Source organism: Rhinoraja longicauda, chromosome 15 (assembly GCF_053455715.1).
Source record: "Rhinoraja longicauda isolate Sanriku21f chromosome 15, sRhiLon1.1, whole genome shotgun sequence".
NCBI lineage: Eukaryota > Metazoa > Chordata > Chondrichthyes > Rajiformes > Arhynchobatidae > Rhinoraja > Rhinoraja longicauda.
In genome coordinates this window covers 8,029,555-8,055,601 of record NC_135967.1, presented here as the reverse complement: position 1 = coordinate 8,055,601, position 26,047 = coordinate 8,029,555, and the positions used below count along the sequence as shown (strand labels likewise).

Genomic DNA, 26,047 nt, shown 5'->3' with positions numbered 1-26,047 from the left:
ATACCATGGGCTGAATGGCCTAATTCTGCTCCTATGTCTTATGATGTCTTCCCATCCACTCTTGTGTTCCTACTCAATTCTTGATTCGTACAGATGTCAGAGATTATGGGGAGAAGGCAGGAGAATGGGGTTAGGAGGGAGAGATAGATCAGCCATGATTGAATGGCGGAGTAGACTTGATGGGCCGAATGGCCTCATTCTACTCCTTTTCCTTATGACCTTACTCCTCCTCATGGTCCAATTCCCCCTTGAACGCCAATGGTGATAGGTGACCCCATATTCTGACCATGACCATTCTCTACTTAAAGGAACCTTCTCCCGAATTCCTTCATGAATTATTAGAACTTATCATAATTTTGACATTTGCCCATCTGGATCACTTCAATCGCTAAATTCCCATTCCAGCGAGGTGCCCGTGCATCGGACATCGCGAGTTCAAGGTAACTGGTAAAACTTCCCTGCACGTCCATGAAACAACAGGCGCCACAAAAAGGGTTTTGGTGTAGTTAGATTGAAACGCAGCAAGATTGTTCCTGTCGTTGTAGTACCAGCCGTGAGACGGTGAGCGATAATCAGTCCGACAGAATTGCAGACGCTGGTTTGTAAAGCAAAAAGACACAAAGTGCTGGAGTAACTCAGCGGGTCAGGTAGCATCTCCGGAGAACATGAATATGTGAGGTTTCGGGTCGGGACCCTTCTTCACATCATCGCCTCTCTGTGTCCTCCAGAGATGCTGCCTGACCCGCTGAGTTACTCCAGTACTGTGTGTCTGAAGAAGGGTCTCGACCCATTCCTTCTCCCCAGAGATGCTGCCTGACCCGCTGAGTTACTCCAGCATTTTGTGTCTATCTTCGGTTTAAACCAGCATCTGCAGTTCCTTCCAACACACTTTGTGTCTTTGTACGGTGCAATAACGAGGATGCTGTTGGGAACTCGTCTCCCCCCCAAAAGGCCATCGTTGCATCTCCAGCACATACTCACAATGACCCCCGGGTAGTATCCTCCGACTGAAACATTCAGTGTCCGTGTGGTGGCTGCCAAACCCACTGTCAGAATCAACAGGGAGGCGATGAGAAGGGCACCACTCACCAGCAGCGAGGCTCGCTTCCTTTTATTGAAGAGCCCTGTAAAGAGACGGGTGTTAACGCAGAGGTCACGGGCGGAGAGTGTGTGAATGCACGCTGCCCAGCAAGTGCAAGTGCCCCCAATAATGCAAGCAGCGGCTGGGGAGGGGAGGGGAATGGAGGGGAGTGGAGGGGAGGTGAGAGGAGGGGAGGGGAGGTGAGGGGGGTGAGGAGAGGGGAGGGGAGGGGAGGGGGGTGAGGAGAGGAGAGGGGAGGGGAGGGGAGGGGAGGGGAGGGGAGGGGAGGGGAATGGAGGGGAGGTGAGGGAAGGGGAGTGGAGGGGAGAGGTGGGGAGGGGAGGGGAGGGGAATGGAGGGGAGGGGAGGGGAGAGGTGAGGAGGGGAGTGGAATGGAGGGGAGGGGAGGTGAGGGGAGGGGAGAGGAGTGGAGGGGAGGGGAGAGGTGGGGAGGGGAGGGGAGTGGAATGGAGGGGAGGGGTGGGGAGTGGAATGGAGGGGAGGGGTGGGGAGGGGAGAGGAGTGGAGGGGAGGGGAGAGGTGGGGAGGGGAGGGGAGTGGAATGGAGGGGAGGGGTGGGGAGGGGAAGTGAGGGGAGGGGAGGGGATGCGTGTGGCCGCTCTCACCTTGCAGCGGCCGTGCACTTACTTACCCACTGTGTCGTGCAGGGTTAATCCATTGGGCTGCTGAGTCAGAGAGTGCTGCATGCTGACCAACCCCTCAACTGCAGACTGAGCCCTCTAGGCCGGGAGGAGAGGGGAGGGCGGAGGGTGCATGTTGGTCTGCCCGTGTCCCAGGGGCTGTGTGTGTATGTGTGGGGAGAGGCGGCGTCTGCAGCCCCACTCTCACCCACTCACTCACCCACTGACTGACAGACTGCCCGGGCCGGCCGCACTGCCCGGCGCATGCGCCGCCGGCCCGGAGCGCGAGCCCCAGGCCCGGCCCGGCTCAAGCTGCAGCCGCTGCAAGGGCAGCCAACGCTCCTGCAGAATGCCAATGCAAACACACCAACACTACCCCCTGTCACCGCCCACCCTAGTTGGTCCCCTACAGCAACCGCACTCTTCTTCCCCCTCAATGCACTCTCCTCTCGACAGTGTTTATTCACAAAATGTTGGAGTAACTCAGCAGGTCAGGCAGCATCGCAGGAGAGAAGGAATGGGTGACGTTTCGGGTCGAGACCCTTCTTCAGACTGATGCACTCTCCTCTCGACGTCTCACTCACTCCTCTCCAGAGATGCCCCGCTGTGAGTTGCTCCCAGCATTTTGTGTCGGTCTCCGGTTTAAAACCATCATCTGCACCCTCACCTTCTTCCCTTGCTCCCTACATCGGTCACACTCTCCCGTCATCTACAGATGCTTTGCACAATTACATTTCCCCTTTAGCAAGTGTTTTATTGTCACGTCGCAGATAGATGAATGAAATTCGTATTTGCAGCAGCACAACAGAATATGTGTAAACAGAGTACTCTGTAAACAATATAATAAACGAGAAAAAAGTTCAGTGTGTGTATGTAAACATATACCCACATAAACACACACACACACACACACACACACACACACACACACATATATATATATATATATATATACGTGTGTGTGTGTATATATATATATATATATCTGAAGAAGGGTCTCGACCCGAAACGTCACCCATTCCTTCTCTCCCGAGATGCTGCCTGACCTGCTGAGTTACTCCAGCATTTTGTGAATAAATCGATTTGTACCAGCATCTGCAGTTATTTTCTTATATATATATAATATAATATATAATTGCACTATTTTTGTTTCTTTATTTATTTATGTGTATATATATATATTTATATATATATACACATAAATAAATAAAGAAACAAAAATAGTGCAAAAAGACTAAACAAATGTCCCCAAGTCTATGCAGTTCAGAGGTTATTTGGAGTGTTATGCCGTATTGTGTTTACAAGCTGCCTTGATTGCACCAGGGACCTTTTTCTTTATTATATTATCTCTTGAGCAATGTGTTTTCAAACTGCAAGTAAGAAATACTTTGTTCCGGTTCGGTACATATGACAATAAAACACTCTTGATTGACCAATTTAACCTCTAGGTTGCAATGTGTTAATTTTAGCACGCATAACTCATTATTAGCACACACACACAATTCAATCGGAAACAAGTTTGCAATGGGTTGTTTGTTGTACGTGCCACACATCGGAATTGCAGTCGTTCCTTGTTGTATAAAGGTTCCCTAACGACATGAGTAATTCAGAATGCATTTTGCTTTAAGCGACCTTGCTCAAAGTGACTTGAATGCTGGAATTGAATCCAGCGACCCTGGGATTTGTCAAAACATTGACATTTTAGTCATGTTCAGGACTTGTGGGCGTCGCTTTCCTGGCACACCCCGTGAATGGGCAGTGGCGAGTTCTCCTCTCGCCGCTATGATGCTCCCATCACGTACTGGTTGGGGAAGTCCTGGCTATTGACCGAGCTGAGATGAAGAAGGACCCGTGGCCTGCCTTCGAATCTGTGTCCAAGAGGGGAAGCAGGAGGTTGCAGGGTTTCCCCAGCACTGCTGCTCCGGACCTCGGCTGCGAACGCAGAGCGATGTACCTTGATTGTAACCTTGGTAAGCTGTTGCTGCAATGTGTCCCAGCACTGCAGTACAGCGCCCTCACTGTAACAGTGCCCCACACTCATCTTCGTGCACCGACTACTATTGTTCGCCAGTCCATTAGCGACTGATAATGTCTGACGGAAGGTCTCGACCCAAAACGTTACCCATTCCTACCCTCCAGAGATGCTGCTTCTCCCGCTGAGTTACTCCAGCATTTAATGTCTATCTTCTGTGCATTCAGGCCCGTCCAGCAATAAACCGGCTAACACTTCGCTGATCTGAACAAGTGTTTGGATACATGGATAAGACAAGTTCCCTCTCTCGCCGCCCTTCCCCCACCCGAGTCACCCTACTAGTTTCACTGTTCGTATCCCTTCGTTATCAAACCTTCCGCAGCCAACATTGGACCATTGTGGGCTTCTTGGTCATCGGTGCCTGCTCTGATGGGTTCTGTACTTTTTCTTACCTCTAGTTTTCCTCTCCCCTGACTCTCGACGTCTCAACCAGAAAAGATCACCTATTCCTTTTCTCCAGAGGTGCTGCCTGCCCCGCTGAGTTACTCCAGCATTTTGTGCCTATCTTCAGGCCAATACATAATCTGACAATATACTAAAAAAAAACACATCATGTTGGTTTATCTTTGGTACATGGAAAGGACAGGTTTGGAGGGATATGAACCGAACGCAGGCAGGTGGAACTAATGTAGATGGGACACGTTGGTCGGTGTGGCAACGTTACTCCAGCATTGTGTCGGTCAGGCAACGTTTCAGGCCAGGACCCTTCTTCAGACTGCGAAACGTCGCCTGGCCATTCCCTTCACAGATGCTGCCTGACCTGCTCAGTTCCTCCAGTACTTTGTGCTTTGCTCAAAATTCCACCATCTGCAGTCTCTTCTGCCTAAGCGTGAATATTGAATCCATTGTCAAAGATATCAATCAATCGAACTCTGCCCCCAGTTTATCGAGTGTTATTTGAATTCTTCAATTTGAAGTGATACCCCACCTTCCCCTCCCCTCTCTCTTCCCAGTGCCCCACACATTTATGTGCACCCATTTCTCCCACTATCTCGCCCCTGCCCCCATCCCCTGTCCCTTTCCACCTATATCCCTCCCTCTGGCTTTTCATTTCACTACACTTCTGAGCATGTCATAGGAGCAGAATTAGGCCATTCGGCCTATAGAATCTGTCCACCATTTGATTTAGGCTGATCTATTCTTTCCCCTCAACCCTATTCTCCTGCCTTTGCCCCGTAACAATAGACAATAGACAATAGGTGCAGGAGGAGGCCATTCGGCCCTTCGAGCCAGCACCGCCATTTAATGTGATCATGGTTGATCATTCTCAATCAGTACCCCATTCCTGCCTTCTCCCCATACCCCCTTAAGAGCTCTATCTAGCTCTCTTGAATGTATTCAGAGAATTGGCCTCCACTGCCTTCTGAGGCAGAGAATTCCACAGATTCACAACTCTCTAACCAGTGACGCCCTTACTAATCAAGAAACTGTCACCTTAAAAATGCCCATTGACATACCCTCCACAGTCATACGTGGCAATGAATTCCACAGATTCACCATCCTCCGCCTAAAGAAATTCTTTCTCATCTCCATTCTAAAGGTACATTCTTTTATTGTGAGGCTGTGCCCTCTGGTCCTAAATTCTCCCACTGCTGGAAACAGCCTCTCTACATCCACTCTCTCTCGGCCTTTCATTATTTCGTAGGTTTCAATGGGGTCCCCCATCATTCTTCTAAATTCCAGAGAGTACAGGCCCAGAGCCATCACACACTCCTCATACATTAACCCCTGTTATAATACTGTTATCTGACACTTTTTCAATCCTTTTCACCTCCAGCCTTTGCCACTGACTGTTCCCATCTGCCAATCACCCCTCTCACCTATATCTGCCTATCATTTGCCAGGAAAAAAAGACACAAAGTGCTGGAGTAACTCAGTGGGTCAGGCAGCATCTCTGGAGAACATGGATAGGCAACTTTTTGGCTTGGGACCCTTCTTCAGACTGCTAGGCTTTGTCCTGCCCCGCCTCTCTTTTCCAGCATACTCTCCCTGTTCCATCAGAATGAAGAGGGGGCCTGACCCTAAACATTGCCTATCCATTCCCTCTACAGGTGCTGCCTGACCCTCTGAGTTACTCCAGCACTTTCTGTTTTGCTCAATATTCCAGCGTCTGCAGTTTAATTTAGTTGAGTTTATTATTGTCACGTGTACTGAGGAACAATAGACAATAGACAATAGACTCCTGCAGGAGTAGGCCATTCGGCCCTTCGAGCCAGCCAGTGATCATGGCTGATCATTGAAAAGCTGATCATGGCTGAACAGTGAAAAGCTTTTTTGGTGCATGCTATCCAGTCAGTGCAAAGGCTGCAGATAGACACATAGTGTCCGAGTTACTCAGCTGGTCAGGCTTCATCTCTGGAGAAAAAGGATTGATGACATTTCTGATGAAGGGCCCCAATCCGAAATATCACCATTTTTGTTCTCCAGAGATGCTACCTTACCTCTCAGTGGGCCGAAGGGCCTGTTTCCGCACTTCATCTCCCAACTAAATTGCAAGTAGTGCAGAGAAAGTTGATGTTAAACATTCCTCGTTGCTTTCGTCAAGTTTGATCACCATGGAGAGGTACTGATTCATTGGGAGGCTGACAGATGGTAAGCAGCAGGAGGCTTCCTTGATTTTGCTCCATCTTCAGCTATGAGCCTTCCTGGGGTCCAGAGCTGTAACAGTGCGCACCCAGGCCAATACATAGGAAGAAACTGCAGATGTTGGTTTACACCGAAGAACTGAAGATCAGGTCTGAAGAATGGTCTTGACCCAAAACGTCACCCATTCTTTCTCTTCAGAGATGCTGCCTGTCCTGCTGAATTAGTCCAGCATTTTGTGCCTATCTTTAGGCCAATACATAATCTGACAACAACCTAAAAAACCCCACATCATGTTGGTTTATCCTGTTAATTGTGTAAGGGACACAATTATGATGGTAGATGATAGAGTCAGGGATGTCGGCAGAGATGATAGTTCTGGCTACAACCCAAGTATTATTTCACGGAACAGCAGACGCTTGTTTACGGAAAACAAGGAACAGCAGATGCTTGTTTACAAAAAAGGATTCAAAGCGCTGGAATAACTCATGGGGTCAGGACATGTTCTCCAGGGATACTGCCTGATCCACAGAGTTCTCAAGCACTTTGTGCCCTGCATTATTCCACTATATTGGATACCAGCTGCCAGATGATAGCAGTGCTGGTTTAGCAGAGTTGACTGTTTTGAAATTGCCCAAATCTTGCACTTGTGCAATTATTTCCATATTTCTGTCATCTGTAATGTTGAATATAACAGTGGCACTGAAAGTCCCTGTGAACCAGAGGCACTTATACACCAACACAGCAGCTTTCATGATTGTGTTTTTTATTGAAATTGCTTGTAAAGAAACTTGAGTTTAAATCACAATCTTCACATTCCTCCTCCGGCAGCTTATCTGGTATTTGACTGTTACCCACCAACAATCACCCAGCAAGTTATAAAATCAGCAGATGTGGCCCCACTTTGTCACTGTTTAGTTTAGTAGAGTTATACCGTGGAAATAGGCCCTTCAGCCCACCAACTCCATGCCGACCAGCGATCAACGCCATCCGACACACAGGGGACAATTTACAATCTTTGCCGAAGCCCAATTAACTTACAAACCTGTCCATCTTTGGGAGGAAACTAGAGCACCCAGAGAAAACACATGCGGTCACAGGGAGAACGTACAAACTCCGTACAGACAGCACCCACAGTCAGGATGGAACTGGGTCTCTGGCACTGCAAGGCAGCAACTCTACCGCTGCGCCACTGTGCCACTGCTGTTCCTCTGTGCCGCAACTGTTGTTGCTAGATATTGACATTAACCCACAGACAATACATTCAGTACTTAGCTTTCAGAAGGTAACTTTCCTCTATGCCATTCAAAGAAAATGCTTCCTGAAATTTCTTACATTTTCTGATCAAACCTCCTGCAATGGGATGTAACTTATTCATCCAGTTAGTATTTAATTTTATCAGTTCGAGTCAGTATGCCTCTGATTGAAAGAATTGCAGCTTGCTTATGAGCATCGGGGATAGAGGCCGGAGTGGGCAAGTCTCACTTGCTCTCCCTCCCCAACCCCATCTACCCTGACTGTCAAACACACCTTTATCTCATTGCTGCTTTCCTGTACTGACCTACACCCCTTGCTTCCCTTAACATCTCAACAAATATCCTAAATACACACAGCGACGGAACCCCCATAGCAAAGTGACACAGATAGATGAAATGTTTATCTCCAAGGCTCATGGGCCTTTACAGCTCACTTCTTTAAAGGGCACTGGAAACGGAGTCCTTGAATATTTTGAAGCTTACATTTTTCCGTCAAATCATCTCTAACTCTTCTCAACACTTAACGTGGCCAACCCTTGCCATTAGAGGACCTGCACAGTCCAGGTATCAGTGCGGAAAGCATTCTCTGAATAGTTTCTGATGCGTTAATATACTTCCCATTCACAATACTTCAGATAACACCTTATGTAATAGAAGCATCACCTCCCAGCTTCTCATTCAATTCCTCCCATTACAAATTATAACTCTGTTGGCTTCTTAGTTACTTATCATGGCTGGGTACGAGCATCTTTCCAATCGGGCACTAGGATCCATCTGCATCTCTTACATATGGATAATGTACCTTGTTTTTCTTATTTTTCCAGTTAGAAAAGACAATTTTGCATTTTGCCACATCCCACTTCATTCAGTAGAACTCTGCCCACTCAATGAACATAACTATATATTTTTTAAGCCTTCTCATTGCTTCTCTACAATTTGCTTTCTCACCTATCTCTGCACGTTCAGCAACGACACCTTTGGTGCCTTCATCCATGATATGTAGAGTTGAGGCTCCAGTACCAGAAACCAGGAATGGGTAGCGTTTTGGGGCAAGACCCTACTTCAGACTGTCAGGGGAGAGGGAGATATATAGATAAGGAAGTGTGTAGTGTGAAATCAGAACAAAGGGGATGGAGATCAAGGAAAATGTAGAATAGATGATTGCTAGCTGGGAGAAAGAAGGTAACAACATAGGCACATGGATATGCAGGAAATGGAATGATATGGATCAAGTGCTGGCAGAGGAGATTCGTTTAACTTGGCTTCATGTTTGACATGGATAGTGTGGGCCAAAGGGCCTGTTCTTGTGCTATGTTCTATGTTAAAACTTGTCAGTGACTTCTTAATCAGTAGAGTTTGACTCAATCCCTCTCTGAATGTAAGTTATTGGCTTGGAAAATTCATCGCAAAGGCAACATGAAAATGGGCAATTGAGGAACTTTTGATCCTGTTATTCATTGCTGTTTGTATTTGAGCCGTTTGTAATTCTGGGAATGTTTAGCTGAGCTTTACTTCAAGGAAACTGACCCCGCGTACAGACCTCCTAAGAAGTGGGTTAAATATAGATCCTCGAGCCATTAACATGTTACCATTGCTCTTGGAAACTGATTGACAGCAACACATTGACTAAAAGGGAACGATCTTTATCAGGAATCAGAAACGAGAGCGTTTTTATTTTCAAGTAACTGCACAAAGAGTATTTAACACACAGGCAAAAGCCAATGTCCTAAGGTTCTGAGAAACCTTGTGCGGTTCCAGATTCGGGGGAAATGTTTAAGGATGAGGAATCTAAGCGTGGTTCCTGTTAACGACGTCACCTTTCTGATGGAAGCTAGTTATTTTCTGACCCGTAAATTCAATCCCTCTTCGCAAGGTCATCGCCACAACACGGAATTGCCGCCCAGGCGCTGCGAGGAAAACTGAGGTATTTGATCTGATTTTCAATTAGATTTTGCGTCCAGAATCCCACCACTCACCCAGAGAAAACACACCAGTTCCTCTGGGTGGAGTTGGCGGAGTTTTACTCAATGTTAATGCATTCCGCTCGACACTTGGTCGAGAAAATGCCAAATACATTTGCTTTTCGTCATTTAAAAATAAACAATTCTTATTAAAGAGCCATGGCGATGAATTCTGTACCTGGTGGTGAAGTGGGAAACCTTAGGAACGTTGTTACGATGCCCGTGAGTGTACCGGCGTTAGAGTGCGTTGGAGCAATCTTTTCAATGTTAATTTTTTTTTTATTGTGAGGCATTATGTTTCCAAGTCGTTGGTTTTCTTACTTGAAGTAGGAATTTTGAAGGTGCATTCAGTAGTGTCATAATCTTAAGAGCACAAATGCCTGTTTTCTGAGAACACGTCTTAGACCACAGAGAAAACTTTAATCACAGTCGCTTTTAAAATGGAAACATTGGTTGTTTTGCACTAAACTATTTTGAAGGGAGTTTGAGGAGGCGGGTACCAAGATTAAAGAGATTCTTTACTTCTAACGGTCCCTTAAGTTAATTCACGCACACACCTCCATCCATTTCTGTATCTCAGCCTTACCACGGACAATATTTTCAGGAAGAGGTTTACAAATGGTGTTGGCGAGTGTTGAGACCAATGTTGTAGGGGGTAGAAATCAGGATAAACACAAAATGCTGGAGTAACTCAGCGGGACAGGCGGCATCTCTGGAGGGAAGGAATGGATGAAGTTTCGGGTCGAGACCCTTCTTCAGACTGAGAGTCAGGGCAGAGGGAGACGTTGAGAAGTGGAAGGGTAAGGTGTGAACACGAGAGATCAAAGGGGACAAAGGCCAAGGAGAATGAGGAATGGATCATTTATAGCCGAGGGGAAGGTGATAACGAGGCACACAATCAGTAAAATCAAATCAAGGGGACAGTGAAACTAGTCGAAGAGCTCAGGACAAGGGAGTTGAGAAGGAGGAACGATGGACCAGGAGAGAGGGACATCACGAGAGTGATAAACGGTGCGGTGTTACATGGGAGGGGGTCAGGAGGGAGGATGAGCAGATGGAGGAGATACACATTGCGTGCGTGTGAGGCACGGCGTGTGGTAAATAAGATTGGTGTTCTGCAAACCCAAATGGTCATCTGCCATGGTGAAATCATGGTAGTAAGAGACCTGTCTGAAATGAGGACAGGATTGGTACTAAAAATGTTTGGCTCCAAAGTATTTTGGAAAGAGAGAGAACTGAAGAATTGAGGTGGTGACGCAAGGAATTGCAGATGCTGGTAGACCAAGCCCCCCCCCCACACACACACACACACAAAAGTGCTGGAGTAACTCATCAGCTCAGGCAGCATCTCTAGAGAACACGGATCGGTGACGTTTCTGGTCAATGGTGCTGATATTTGTGAATGGTGGTTGGAGTGGAGATGGGATCTGATCAGTGGCGGCTATATTGATGAAGGGCAATATTGCTCTACTTGAGTGCAGCACAGTGGCGCAGCTGGTAGAGACCCGGGTTCGATCTCGACCTCGGGTGCTGTCTGAGTGGAGATTGCATGCTCTCCCTGTGACTGCGTGGGTTTCCTCTGTGTGCTCCGGTTTCCTCCCACATCCCAAGGTTGTGCGGGTTTGTAGGTTAATTGTCCCAAGTGTGTAGGGAGTGGATGGGAAAGTAGGATAAGGTAGAACTGGTGTAAATGGGTGGTTAATGGTCGATGTTGACTCGATGGGCTGAAGGGCCTGTTTCCATACTGTATCTCTAAACCAAGCTACACTAAACTAAACAGCAGTTCCACTTCATGGTAGATTATTTGATATAAGAGGTTATTTTGATGACTGCAAGCCTGTAGCCAATGGTATACCATGCAAATTGGTGCTGGGAGCATAGATGTTTGTGATGTACATTACCAATTTGGATATGAGTGCAGGAGATATGATTAGTAAGTTTTGAGTTTGAGTTTAGTTTATTGTCACGTGTACTGAGGTACAATGAAAAGCTTTTGTCGTGTGCTAAGCTAACCAGTCAACGGAAAGACAATACATGATTATAACCGAGTCATCCACAGTGTACAGATACATGATAAAGGGAATAACGTGACTAACATTTAGTGGGTGGTAAAGTCCGATCAAAGATGGTCCGAGGGTCTACAAGGAGGTAGATAGCAGCTCAGGACTGCTCTCTAGTCATTGGTAGGATGGTTCAGTTGCCTGATAACAGCTGGGGGGAAAACTGTCCTTGAATATAGAGGTGTGCGTTTTCACACTTCTATACGTCTTGCCCGATGGGAGAGAGGAGAAGAGGGAGTGACCAGGGTGAGACTCATCCTTGATTATGCTGCTGCCCTTGCCAAAACAGCGTGAGGTGTAACGGGAATCATTTCATTCAAATAATCTCATTAAAAGGAGTAAACTGATTGTTGATCATGATGAGTGAATGCATGGGATGTACAAAGACAATGATCAGTTGGCAAGATGGGCTGAGCAATGGCTGATGGAATCTAATTCTGATAAATGCAAGATGATGTAGTTTGGGAGGACTAATAAGGACGGGGCCCTAATTAGTATTGAGGTACAATGGGATTCTGATGGACAAGTCCAAGGATGCAAGTGCAAGTGGATAAAGTGGTGAAGAAGTTTAGTTTAGTTTAGTTTAGTTTAGAGATACACCATGGAAACAGGCCCTTCAGCCCACCAAATTCACGCTGACCAGCGACCGCCCGCATACTAGTTCTATTCTACACACCAAGGACAATTTACAGAAGCAAATTAACCTACAAACCTGCATATCTTTGGAATGTGGGAGGAAACTGGAGCACCCCGAGAAAAGCCACATAGTCACAGGGAAAATGCATAAACTCCATGTAGATAGTACCCCCACTGACGAACACTGACGACCCCCATCTGGCGATGTAAGGCAGAAGCTCTACCACTGTGCCACTGTGCCACACATGAGATAGAAAATATAGAAAACATAGAAAATAGATGCAGGACGAGACCACTTGGCCCTTCGAGCCAGCACCATCATTCATTGTGATCATGGCTGATCATCCACAATCAGTAACCCATGCCTGCCTTCCCATATCCCTTGATTCCGCTAGGTCCTAGAGCTCTATCTAACTCTCTTTTAAATTCATCCAGTGAATTATCCTCCACTGCCTTCTGTGGCAGAGAATTCCACAAATTCACAACTCTGCGTGAAAACGTTTTTTCTCATCTCAGTTTTAAATGGCCTCCCCTTTATTCTTAGACTGTGGCCCCTGTTTCTGGATTCCCCCAACATTGGGAATTTTTTTCCTGCATCTAGCTTGACCAATCATTTTATAATTTTATACATCTCTATAAGATCCCCTCTCATCCTTCTTAATTCCAGTGAATACAAGCCCAGTGTTTCCAATCCTTCCTCATATGACAGTCCCGCCATCCCAGGGATTAACCTCGTGAACCTATGTCCTTCCTCAAATAGGAGACCAAAACTGCACACAATACTCCAGATGTGGTCTCATCAGGGCCTTAAACTACTGCAGGACCTCTTTACTCCTATACTCAAATCCTCTCATTATGAAAGCCAACATGCCATTAGCTCTGTTCACTGCCTGCTGTACCTGCATGTTTACTTTCAGTGACTGGTGCACAAGGACACACAGGTCTCGTTGCACTCCTTTTTCCTAACTTGACACCATTGAGATAATAATCTGCCTCCTTGTTTTTGCCGCCATAGTGGATAACCTCACATTTATCTACATTGTACAGCATCTGCCTTGCATCTGCCCATTCACTCAACCTGTCCAAGTCATCCTGCAACCTCCTAGCATCCTCTTCGCAGTCACACTGCCACTCAGCTTTGTGTCATCTGCAAATTTGCTAGTGTTACTTTTAATTCCTTCTAAATCATTTAATATATATTGTAAATAGTTGCGGCCCCAGCACCGAGCCTTGCGGCACTCCACTCACCACTGCCTGCCATTCTGACAGGGACCCGTTTATTCCCACTCTTTGTTTCCTGTCTGCCAACCAATTCTCTATCCATGTCAATACCCTACCCCCAATACCATGTGCTCTAATTTTGCCCACTAATCTCCCGTGTGGGACAATATCAAAGCCTTTCTGAAAGCCCACTGGCTACATCCACTGGCTCTCCTTCATCCATTTTACTTGTCACATCCTCAAAAAATTCCAGAAGATTAGTCAAGCAGGATTTCCCCTTCATAAATCCATGCTGACTTGGACCAATCCTTTTACTACTAATGCGCCGTTATTAATTCTTTAATAATTGACTCCAGCATCTTCCCCACCACTGATGTCAGGCTAACTGGTCTATAATTCCTCGTTTTCTCTCTCGCTCCTTTCTTGAAAAGTGGGATAACATTAGCTACCCTCCAATCCACAGGAACTGATCCTGAATCTATAGAACATTGGAAAATGATCACCAATGCATCCATGATTTCTAGAGCCACCTCCTTGAGTATCCTGGGATGCAGACCATCAGGCCCTGGGGATTTATCAGCCTTTAGTCCCATCAGTCTACCCAATACTATTTCTTGCCTAATGCAAATTTCTTTCAGTTCCTCTGTCTCCCTAATCCTCCGTCCTCTAGTACATCCGGGAGATTGTTTGTGCCTTCCTTAGTGAAGACAGAACCAAAGTACCTGTTCAACTCTTCTGCCATATCCTTGTTCCCCATAATAATTTCACCTGTCTCTGCCTTCAAGGGACCCACATTTGGCTTTACTAATCTTTTTCTCTTACCATACCTAAAGAAGCTTTTACTATCCTTTATATTCTTGACCAGCTTACCCTCGTACTTCATCTTTTCACCCCGTATTGCCCTTTTTGTTACCTTCTGTTGTCCTTTGAAAGTTGCCCAATCCTCTGGCTTCCCGTTACCTTTTCTTTTAGTTTTATTCCATCCCTAACTTCCCTTGTCAGCCACGGTTATGTCTCTTACTCCCCTTAGAATCTTTCTTCCTCTTTGGAATGAAATAATCATGCATCTTCTGGATGATGCCCAGAAATTCCTGCCAATGCTGTTCCACCGTCATTCCTGCTAGGATTCTTTTCCAGTCGACCTTGGCCAGCTCCTCTCTCATGCCTTCATAGTCCCCTTCGTTCAACTGCAACACTGACACTTCTGATTTAACCTTCTCCCTCTCAAATTGCAGATTAAAACATCATATTATGGTCACTACCTCCTAGTGGTTCCTTTACCTTGAGTTCCCTTATTAAATCTGGTTCATTGGACAATACTAAATCCATAATTGCCTTCTCTCTGGCAGGCTCCAGTACAAGCTGCTCTAAAAACCCATCTCGGAGGCACTCTACAAACTCCCTTTCTTGGGGTCCAGAACCGACCTGATTTTCCCAGACACTTGCAGACAAAAGTTATGGTTAATATTGGTTGACAAAAGAAGACACAGAGTGCAGGAGTAACTCAGTGGGTCAGGCAGCATCTCTGGATAAGCGATGTTTTGAATTGGGACCCTTCTTCAGACTAATAGTCTAAAGAAGTATCTCGGCCCAAATCGTCACCCATCCATGTCTGCCAGAGATGCTGCCTGACCCACTGAGTTACTCCTGCACTCTGTATAGTATTGTTGCCTTCATTAGCTAGAGCAAAGAATGTAAGGACAAGTTATGGTGCAACATGATAAACCATTTGCTTCGGCCACAGTTGGAGAACTGTATATAGTTCTTGTCACCACACTATTAGAAAGACAAGATTGCATTGGGGAGAGTGCAGAGTGATTCAACAGATGTTGTCAAGGATTAAGCATTTTGGTTATGAAGAGAGACTGGATAGGCTGGGTTTTCTTAGACTGGGGGAAGGCTAAAGTGTGAACTGATAATGGTATACAGAATTGAAAAGGTAGATAGTCAGAATTTTCCCCCATAGCAGAGGTATTTAAAACAAGAGGGGACAGGTTTAAAGTGAGGGTATGAATTTAGAAAGGATTTGAAGAAGTATCGTATTACCTCAAGGTTATTTTGAGTCTAGAATATACTGCCTAAGAGACGAATGTATGTGGAAATTCTCATATTTAAGAAGTATCTTGACGAGCACTTGGATCATCAAGGCAGAAAAGGCGACATGAGACGTTGGTGGATTAAATATCTGTAATTCTCTGCCTTGAATATATTCCGTGACTCCAGCATCACCTCTCTCTGCGGCAGAGAATCCCCAACCCACTGAGAGAAGAAAGTCCTCCTTATCTCTGCCTTATTTTGAATCAATGACTCTTCACAATTCCTCTTGCGAGCAGAAGAAACAAGAGCAAGAGAAAGTCAGTAGACCCCTTGAGCTTTTCCACTATCCGATAAGTTCATAGTTAAAATCTAATTTGGGTTCAGTACTACGTTCCAGCTCTCTGCCCATTCCTGTTGCCTCTCTCGCACTTTACGTGGCAGTCACCGTCTGCCATGAATGGATTCAATGACCCACCTCCACAGCTTTCAATGACCCACCTCCACAGCTTTCAATGACCCACCCCCACAGCTTTAGCAGAAGACTTTCCTCTCTATCTCTGTCTGAAATGAGCAACTTCTTAGTCTGAATCTATGTCTCCAGTTCTGGACCATTCCACGTGGTGAAAATCGAAAGGACACAAAGTGCTGGAGTACATCAGCAGGTCAGGCAGCATCTCTGGAAAACATGGATCGGTGACGTTTTGGGTCGAGACCCTTCTTCAGACTGATTGTTGGGGGTGGGGGGGGGGGGGGGAGGGGGGGAGGTAGGAGGTGGGGAAGGAAGAAAGCTGGACAAAGCAAGAAGCAGGCCAAAGCATGGCAGGTAATAGGTGGACGGAGGTGAGAGAGCTTTTGATTGGTACATGCCTGACCTGCTGAGGTACTCCAGCACTTTGTGTACTAAGCCAGCACCTGCAGTTCTTTGTTTCTACATGGAGAAAGTGTCACCTCAGCATCACCTCACCTGAGCTAGATAGAGCTCTTAAGGATAGCGGAGTCAGGGGGAGAAGGCAGGAACGGGGTACTGATTGAGAATGATCAGCCATGATCACATTGAATGGCGGTGCTGGCTCGAAGGGCCGAATGGCCTACTCCTGCACCTATTGTCTATTGTCTATTGTCTATTGTCTATCCACCTTGCCATGCCCCTACAGAACCTGGTGTGTTTTAATTAGATCCCCTCTCATCATTTATACTCCAAAGAGTATAGGCCTGACCTGCTCAATCTTTCCATATACATCACCATCTTCATCCCAGGATGTTTCCCTGCATTGCCTTCAGCCAAACCCATCCTTCCTTAAATATGGAGACTAAAAACTGCAACCATGCCCTGTAAAGTTGCATCAATACTTCTCTACTTATTTACTCGACTCACCTCAGCTATTAGAACTCTCTCTGGATCATTATGTTCCAAAGAGTCAAACGTAAGCATGCTCCAAGAGGCGAAAGTGAAAGTTCCTTGTAAGTGGCATCACAGGTAGATAGGGTGGGCAAAAAGACCTTTGTCACATTGACCTTCATCAGTCATGCTGGAATGGGAGCAGAGAAGATTTAGGAGGATGTTACCAGGATTCGAGGGCCTGAATTAAAGGGAGAGGTTGAGCAGGCTAGGACTCTGTTTCTTAGAGCGCAGGATGATCTTATGGAGATGTACAAAATCATGAGAGTAATAGATCACGTAAATGCACAGTCCTTTGCCAAGAGTAGGGGAATTGAGAACCAGTGGACATAGGTTTAAAGTGAGGGGGGAAAGATTTAATAGGAATCTGAGGGGTAACTTTTTTACACAAAGGGTGGTAGGTGTATGGAATGAGCTACCAGAGGAGGTAGTTGAGACAAGTAATACATATCACAACGTTTAGGAAACATTGAGACAGGTACATGGATAGATAGGTTTAGAGAAGCATGGGCCAAATGCAGGCAGTGTTAGTGTAGATGAGACATGTTGGTCCATGTGGGCAAGTTGGGCCGAAGGGCCTGCATCCACGTTGTATGGCTCTATGGCTCTATAACTCTAAGTAAGCTCCAAGAGCTGTTAAGTTACACATAGAGCGATCAAAGGGGAGGCAAACCAAATGAGTTCACTGACTGAGGGGGAGGTCTGGAACACACTGCTGGAAAGACTCGCAGAGATAGAAACTCTCACGACATGTGAATGTGTTAAATAATTAGCAAACATTGTGGGGCTTGTAAAATATTATCCAGAACAGCCATGCTTGGGGGTCAGAGAAGAAATGGAAACACTCAAATTTGGTGGGTTTGTTGGGTGTGGGGAAGTTTAAATTGGATGTGTTGTGAGAACGCTTACGTATTCTTGTTACACAGCTAAATGCTAAGAACAAATGCAAATGCCTAGTTCAAATATTGACAGGTTATGTCACTGCCTATTCACGTGTACGGGCAGAAGGGGTCTTTAGTTGAATGTTTGGCAGTGAAATCAGGGTTGCTGTACACTCCTGCCTGGCTAAATTGAAGTAGTGCAAAAATATATTTGTGAACTTGCATTGGGAAAGGGTTTCTGCAATGTGGCAGGGGAGTGCACAGATGAGGCATGACCCATTCAGCATTTATTTCGAGAGGACTAGAATACAAAAACAGGGATATAATACTAAGGCTTTCTAAGACACTGGTCCGCATTTGGAGCATTGCAAGCAATTTTGGGCCCCTTATCTGAGGAAGGATGTGCTGACATTGGAGAGGGTTCAGAGGAGGTTTACGAGAATGAATCCTGGAATGAATGGGTTAGCATGTGATGAGCCATTGACGGCACTGGGCCTGTACTCGCTGGAGTTTAGAAGAATGAGGCAGGACCTCATTGAAACTTACCGAATAGTGAAAGGCTTGGATAGAGTGGATGTTTCCACCAAAGATACTAGAGGAACAAGATAAACCACTCGACCCTAAAAACTGTACTATGTCATGGCGCCATTTTAGTAGGGAGAAACTTGCAGAAACATTTAAAAAGAAAAAAAGAAAAATCTGCGAATTGATAGATGAGATATATTCTGCATTTTTATGATATCATCACACATACTGTTCCCCCAAAACACTGATTACACTGCGAGAGGCATAGCGAACGTCGGGTTTTGCTTACTAAAATGGCACTCCTTTGCGTACTACACTTCAGTATAGGCGATTTCAAGGGAGTGGTCCATCTTGTTCCTCTAGTATCTTTGGTTTCTGCTAGTGCGAGGGTCTAGGACCAGAGGTCATACCCTCAGAGTAAAAGGACATCCCTTTACGAAGCAGATGAGGAGGAATTTATTTAGTCAGAGGATGGTAAATCTGTGGAATACATTGCCACACAAGGCAGTTGAGGCTGTCAATGGATATTTTTAAGGCAGGGATAGATAGATTCTTGATTAGTACGGTTGTCAAGGGTTCTGGATAGAAGGCTGGAGAATGGGGTTAAGAGGGAGAGATAGATCAGCCATGATTGAATGGTGGTGCAGACTTGATGAACTGAATGGCCTAATTCTGCTCCTATCACTTATGAACGTATGAACTTATCAACATTCAGTATGCAACAGAACCCATCTACTTCATTAAAATGATCAAGTCAAGTCAAGTCAAGTCAAATTTATTTGTCACATACACATACACGATGTGCAGTGAAATGAAAGTGGCAATGCCTGCGGATTGTGCACAAAAAAGAATTACAGTTACAGCATATAAATAAAGTTAATAAGTTACTATAGTGTAGACAAAAATTTAGTCTCTGAGGTTATAAAAGTTGACAGTCCTGATGGCCTGTGGGAAGAAACTCTGTCTCATCCTCTCCGTTTTCACAGCGTGACAGCGGAGGCGTTTGCCTGATCGTAGCATCTGGAACAGTCCGTTGCTGGGGTGGCTGGGGTCCCTCATGATCTTGCTTGCTCTCGATCTGCACCTCCTGCTGTATAGGTCCTGCAGGGGGATGAGTGTAGTTCCCATGGTGCGTTCTGCCGAACGCACTACTCTCTGCAGGGCCATCCTGTCCTGGGCAGAGCTGGGATGAGTTTATGTTTCACCATTAGCCTTTAGACATTAAGTCAAGTCAAGTCAAGTCAATTTAATATGTATAGCAAATTTAAAAACAACCCACGTTGACCAAAGTGCTGTACATCAGTTCAGGTACTAAGAGCGAACATACAATGGCACACAAACATAACAGCACATACATAAACAGTTCACAGATACAGTGTGGAAACAGGCCCCTTCGGCCCACTGAGTCCGCGCCGACCAGCAATCACCCCTTACACTAGCACTATCCTATACACTAGGAACACTTTACAATTTTACCAAAGCCAATTAACCAACAAACCCGTGTAGAAAGGAACTGCAGATGCTGGTATATACCAAAAATAGACACAAACTGGAGTATCTCAGCGGGTCAGGATGCATCTCTGGAGAAAAAGGATAGGTTGACACTTCAGGTTAGGACCCATCTTCAGACCAGAGAGCATAGCTTTCAGGTGAGAGACGGAGAAAACCCATGTGGTCACAGGGAGAACATACAAACTCCGTACAGACAGCTCCCGTAGTCAGGATTGAACCTGGGTCTTTGGCACTGCAAGGCAACAACTCTGCCGCTGCGCCACCATGCTGCCCCTAGCCATCCACATTTATTTGGCAGCATGATTATCCCACGCAGACAGATTTCGTGACCTATTTTAAACCATCAGATCAGGAGGAGAGAGAATGAATTGAAAATCATTATTATGTCCAAATGTCTATTAAACATAATAATTGCACCCACCTCTACAGCTACCTTTAGCAACTTGTCCCATCTACCCAACACCCTCTGTTTGAAAACGTTGCACCACAGCCTTCTTTTAAATATTTTCCCTCTTGCATTAAATCTCGGTTGGACATTCGGCCCTTCGTGCCAGCATCGTCATTCAATGTGATCATGTCTGATCATTCTCAATCAGTACCCCGTTCCTGCCTTCTCCTCATACCCCCTGACTCCGCTATCCTTAAGAGCTCTATCCAGCTCTCTCTTGAATGCATTCAATGAATTGGCCTCCACTGCCTTCTGAGGCAGAGAATTCCACAGATTTACAACTCTCTGACTGAAAAAGTTTTTCCTCATCTCAGTTCTAAATGGCCTAACCCTTATTCTTAAACTGTGGCCCCTGGTTCTGGACTCCCCCAACATTGGGAACATGTTTCCTGCCTCTAACGTGTCCAACCCCTTAATAATCTTATATGTTTCGATAAGATAACAGCACAGCACAGGAATGGGCCCTTCAGCCCACAATGATTGTGCCGAACATGATACCAAGTTAAAGTGATCTCATCTCCCCATAAACGATCCAAATCTCCTTCTATTCCCTGCACTTCCCTGTGCCTATCTAAAAGCCTGTTAAATGCCACTATCGTACCTGCCTCCAGCACCACCCCTGGCAATGTGTTCCAGGCCCCCACCACTCCCTGTGTAATATAAACCCGCCCTGCACATCTCCATTTAACGTTCCTCCCCTCACCTTACAGCTAAGCCTTCTAGTGTTGGGCATTTCCATCCTGGGCTAAAGGATCTGACTGTCTACCCTATCTACACCTCTTATAATTTCGTGTGCACATTGTTGACCACGTTATCAGTGCAATTCAATGATTTATTCATTAAATTGTTGAAACTTTGAGCACCAACCAGTGGACAAAGCAGCAAGAACAGGATGGGCTAGCTCTGGCTCTGCGAGGATATTGAGCCAGTGTGTTTGGATTGTGACTTAGAAAGGTTTAAAAGCCTTGAGATGAGATACTTGCTGGAGTTTAGAAGGATGAGGGCGGACTGCATTGAAACTTACCGAATGGTGAAAGGCCTGGATAGAGTGGATATGGAAAGGATGCTTCCACAAGTGGAAGGGTCTAGGGCCAGAAGCCGTAGCCTCAGAATTAAAGGACGTACCTTTAGAAAGGAGATGAGGAGGAATTTCTGTTGTCAGAGGGTGGAGAATCTGTGGAGTCCATCGACCACAGAAGGCTGTGGAGACCAAATCAATTGATATTTTTAAGGCGGAGATTGACAGAATCTTGATTAGTGACGATGTCAGGGGTTATTGGGGAGAAGGCAGGAGAATGGGGTTGAGAGGGAAAAATTGATCAGACATAGACAATAGACAATAGACAATAGACAATAGGTGCAGGAGGAGGCCATTCGGCCCTTCGAGCCAGCACTGCCATTCAATGTGATCATGGTTGATCATTCTCAATCAGTACCCCGTTCCTGCCTTCTCCCCATACCCCCTGACTCCGCTATCCTTAAGAGCTCTATCCAGCTCTCTCTTGAATGCATTCAGAGAATTGGCCTCCACTGCCTTCTGAGGCAGAGAATTCCACAGATTCACAACTCTCTGACTGAAAAAGTTGTTCCTCATTTCAGTTCTAAATGGCCTACCCCTTATTCGTAAACTGTGGCCCCTTGTTCTGGACTCCCCCAACATTGGGAACATGTTTCCTGCCTCTAACGTGTCCAACCCCTTAATAATCTTATACGTTTCTATAAGATCCCCTCTCATCCTTCTAAATTCCAGTGTATACAAGCCTAGTCGCTCCAGTCTTTCAACATATGATAGTCCCGCCATTCCGGGAATTAACCTAGTAAACCTACGCTGCACGCCCTCAATAGCATGATTGAAAGGTGGAATAGACTTGATCGGCCGAATGGCCTAAATCTGCTGCTGTAATTTATGAACATGATCTTAGAAATAGGGAAGAACTCCAAAGTCAATCACAGGGCTTGCTGGTGAGCTGAGTATTATCTCCCAACGCCGGAGCCTGAACAATAGCGACTGCTTAATTCAGCGCATGACATTTAGGTTGGCTGAAAGTCACTGTTTATCATGAATTAGCTGCAGTTACTGTACCATGAGCTCTCAGGTTTCGTTAAGTATGGATGATTGGCATGGGCATGGATTGAATAAGCACTCCCTGCAGTTGGTATGAATGATTTGCCAGCAGTGTTTGCCTAAAACGTGGTCGGACTGATTCTCAATGAGGGGAACAAAGAACACACAAGAAATATATATAACCTATAAAACTCAAACGTGAATTTTCTTTGTAGGAAGAAACTGCAGATGCTGGTTTAAACCGAAGATAGACACAAAAAGCTGGAGTAACTCAGCGGGACAGGCAGCATCTCTGGAGAGAAGGAAAGAGATGCTGCCTGTCCTGCTCAGTTACTCCAGCGTTTTGTGTCTGCCTTCTGAATTTTCTTTGTTCTATTATTATTCCACATTGAGAAAATGGAAGACATTTTCTTTGGATCCTGAATGATGTTAAACAAAGACCACGTGTTGTGAAATGGTGCAGGCATCCTACGGAATAAAATCTCTTCTGATTTCGTTGCTGAATGATTGCACACTATTTTATCTGCCTTGGCTTTAACTGTCCTGCAGTTCCCTTAATGAAATCTGTTTGACCATTAAATGGCTCATCTGATCATATTCCGTCAGAGAACTGCCTAGAATTGATCACATTTCTTATTTGCTATTATCTAATAGCCAGGCTGAAGGACAAAAGAATTCTTTGAAGCGGATTTGAAAAGCGAGCCGGGGGTTGTTCATTGAATGGAAAATAGGTCTGGAGTTTGTGCTGCACTCTATTGTGGCAATGGTTTGGCTCTGTGACATGTAGTGAGAACACTGTAGGAAGCCGTTGCTAACATTGGTCACACCACTGCAGTTAACGTTTGAAGACCTTAGTTTAGTTTAGTTTAGAGATGGAAACAGGCCCTTCAGCCCACCGAGTCGACACTGACCCGTTCACACTAGTTTAGACTTTAGACTTTAGAGATACAGATCCGAAACAGGCCCTTCGGCCCACCAAGTCAATGTTGACCCGCGGTCACCCCGCACTCTTGCACTATCCCGCACACTAGGGACAAGTTACAAATTTACCGAAGCCAATTAGTCTACAAACCAGCACGTCTTTTGGATGTGGGAAGCAATTGGAGCACCCGGAGAAAACCCACGCGCTCACGGGGAGAACGAACAAACTCTGCATAGACAGCACCCATAGTCAGAATCGAACCCTAAGAATCTTCGCCATTAATTCAATGGTTCAATTCAATGATTCGATGATGATACAATTGTGGTCTTGGGGGTATAATCTACTGCACCTTCAAGGTCGGCTGCGGGAGGCATCCCCCCTCAGGGCACAAAGACTGAAGTGCCAAAGAGGAGAGGGATGTCTCCCGGGGGGGGTCACTAACATTGACGTAAGGCTCACAAGCCTATAATTCCCTAATTTGGCTCTACTCCTCTTTTGAAACAAAGGAATAAGATTTACTCTTCTCCAATGCTCTTTAAAGTTTGATTGCCCACTGATGTGGGATTATGTGGCCAGACGAGAGATCATGTTTTTCTAAATATTATTTTTGGAAATTTGAAATTTGTGTTATATTTGATTATTATGTGGTGTTTAATATTTTCTAGCACTGCTGCAATGTGATAACATTGTTGTCCATTATAAAGTAAAACTTTGGGGGTAATTCTGCTGATTCATTCCATTCCAAATCAAGTTGTGCCTTCTAAAGACACGAAGAGTTCTTGTGTATTTTAACCATATAACCATATAACAACTACAGCACGGAAACAGGCCCGTTCGGCCCTACCAGTCCACGCCGACCACTCTCCCTGATCTAGTCTCATCTACCTGCACTCAGACCATAACCCTCTAATCCCCTCTTATCCATATACCTATCCAATTTACTCTTAAATAATAAAATCGAGCCTGCCTCCACCACTTCCACCGGAAGCCCATTCCATACAGCCACCACCCTCTGAGTAAAGAAGTTACCCCTCATGTTACCCCTAAACTTTTGTCCCTCAATTCTGAAGCTATGTCCCCTTGTTGGAATCTTCCCCACTCTCAAAGGGAAAAGCCTACCCACGTCAACTCTGTCCGTCCCTCTCAAAATTTTTAAAACCTCTATCGTCCCCCCTCAAGCTTCTACGCACCAAAGAATAAAGACCCAACCTGCTCAACCTCTCTCTGTAGCTTAAGTGCTGAAACCCAGGCAACATTCTAGTAAATCTCCTCTGTACCCTCTCCATTTTGTCGACATCCTTCCTATAATTTGGCGACCAGAACTGCACACCATACTCCAGATTCGGCCTCACCAATGCCCTGTACAATTTTAACATTACATCCCAACTTCTATACTCGATGCTCTGATTTATAAAGGCAAGCATACCAAACGCCTTCTTCACCACCCTATCCACATGAGATTCCACCTTCAGGGAACAATGCACAGTTATTCCCAGATCCCTCTGTTCCACTGCATTCCTCAATTCCCTACCATTTACCCTGTACGTCCTATTTTGATTTGTCCTACCAAAATGCAGCACCTCACACTTATCAGCATTAAACTCCATCTGCCATCTTTCAGCCCACCCTTCCAAAAGGCCCAAGTCTCTCTGTAGACTTTGAAACTCTACTTCATTATTAACTACACCACCTATCTTAGTATCATCTGCATATTTACTAATCCAATTTGCCACACCATCATCCAGATCATTAATGTAAATGACAAACAACAGTGGACCCAACACAGATCCTTGGGGTACTCCACTAGACACTGGCCTCCAACCTGACATACAATTGTCAACCATTACCCTCTGGTATCTCCCATTCAGCCATTGTTGAATCCATCTTGCAACTTCACTATTAATACCCAACGATTTAACCTTCTTAATCAACCTTCCATGTGGAACCTTGTCAAATGCCTTACTGAAGTCCATATAGACAACATCCACAGCCTTACCCTTATCAATTTCCCTGGTAACCTCTTCAAAAAATTCAAGAAGATTAGTCAAACATGACCTTCCAGGCACAAATCCATGTTGACTGTTTCTAATCAGGCCTTGTTTATCCAAATAATTATATATATTGTCCCTAAGTATCTTTTCCATTAATTTTCCCACCACAGACGTCAAACTAACAGGTCTATAATTGCTAGGTTTACTTTTAGAACCTTTTTTAAACAAAGGCACAACATGCGCAATGCGCCAATCTTCCGGCACCATCCCCGTTTCTAATGACGTTTGAAGTATTTCCGTCATAGCCCCTGCTGTTTCTGCACTAACTTCCCTCAATGTCCTAGGGAATATCTTATTTTGCAGAACCTTATTGGAGAAGAATCTATTGAGAATATCCCATGGAAATAGAGATAGATCTATTTAGGGCCATGAGGTGTAGGGAGGAATTGCAGATGCTGGTTTGCACTGAAGATACTGGAGTAACACAATGGGTCAGGTAGTATCTCTGGAGAAAAGGAATAGGTGACGTTTTGAGTCGGGACCCTTCTTCAGACTGGAAATTCTGCTGGAAACTTAGGTCCATGATGTTGCTTCACTTTGGGATCAGGAGAAATAAAGTCCAGGCAACCTGTTCAATTGTTAATTCATGAAATTAATATAGCAATTAACAAAGACAGTGACTTTCAATTGGCTTTATCAAAAGTTCCCCATCTTCCTCCGATAGCAATATTAGCAGGGAAAAAATCAAACTTGTCCAGCAGAATAATTGATTCCCAATTGTATCAAGAATTAATTA

At 45.3% G+C, this 26,047-nt stretch overlaps 2 protein-coding genes across 5 annotated transcripts in view; one reads left to right on the top strand and one right to left on the bottom strand.

Annotated features, from left to right (window-relative positions):
* Window positions 1-2,053, bottom strand: part of tmem255a (transmembrane protein 255A) — a 56,583-nt gene extending 54,530 nt beyond the window's left edge. Inside the window, exons 1-2 of the mRNA XM_078412160.1 lie at window positions 1,734-2,053; window positions 982-1,124 (exon numbers count right to left, since the gene is read on the bottom strand). Coding sequence (XP_078268286.1) covers window positions 982-1,124; window positions 1,734-1,788 — 198 coding nt within the window. The 5' untranslated portion in view covers window positions 1,789-2,053. The remainder of the gene's footprint in view (window positions 1-981; window positions 1,125-1,733) is intronic.
* A 1,420-nt stretch (window positions 2,054-3,473) lies between these two features.
* Window positions 3,474-26,047, top strand: part of atp1b4 (ATPase Na+/K+ transporting subunit beta 4) — a 52,071-nt gene continuing 29,497 nt past the window's right edge. The window contains exons 1-2 of one of the 4 annotated variants that reach the window (XM_078411902.1): window positions 9,196-9,517; window positions 9,710-9,776. In XM_078411902.1, the coding sequence (XP_078268028.1) occupies window positions 9,714-9,776 (63 nt within the window). In that variant the 5' untranslated portion in view covers window positions 9,196-9,517; window positions 9,710-9,713. Of the gene's footprint in view, window positions 3,693-9,195; window positions 9,518-9,709; window positions 9,777-26,047 lie in introns of those variants that run through there. The other 3 variants (XM_078411904.1, XM_078411903.1, XM_078411906.1) reach the window with 3 other exon arrangements.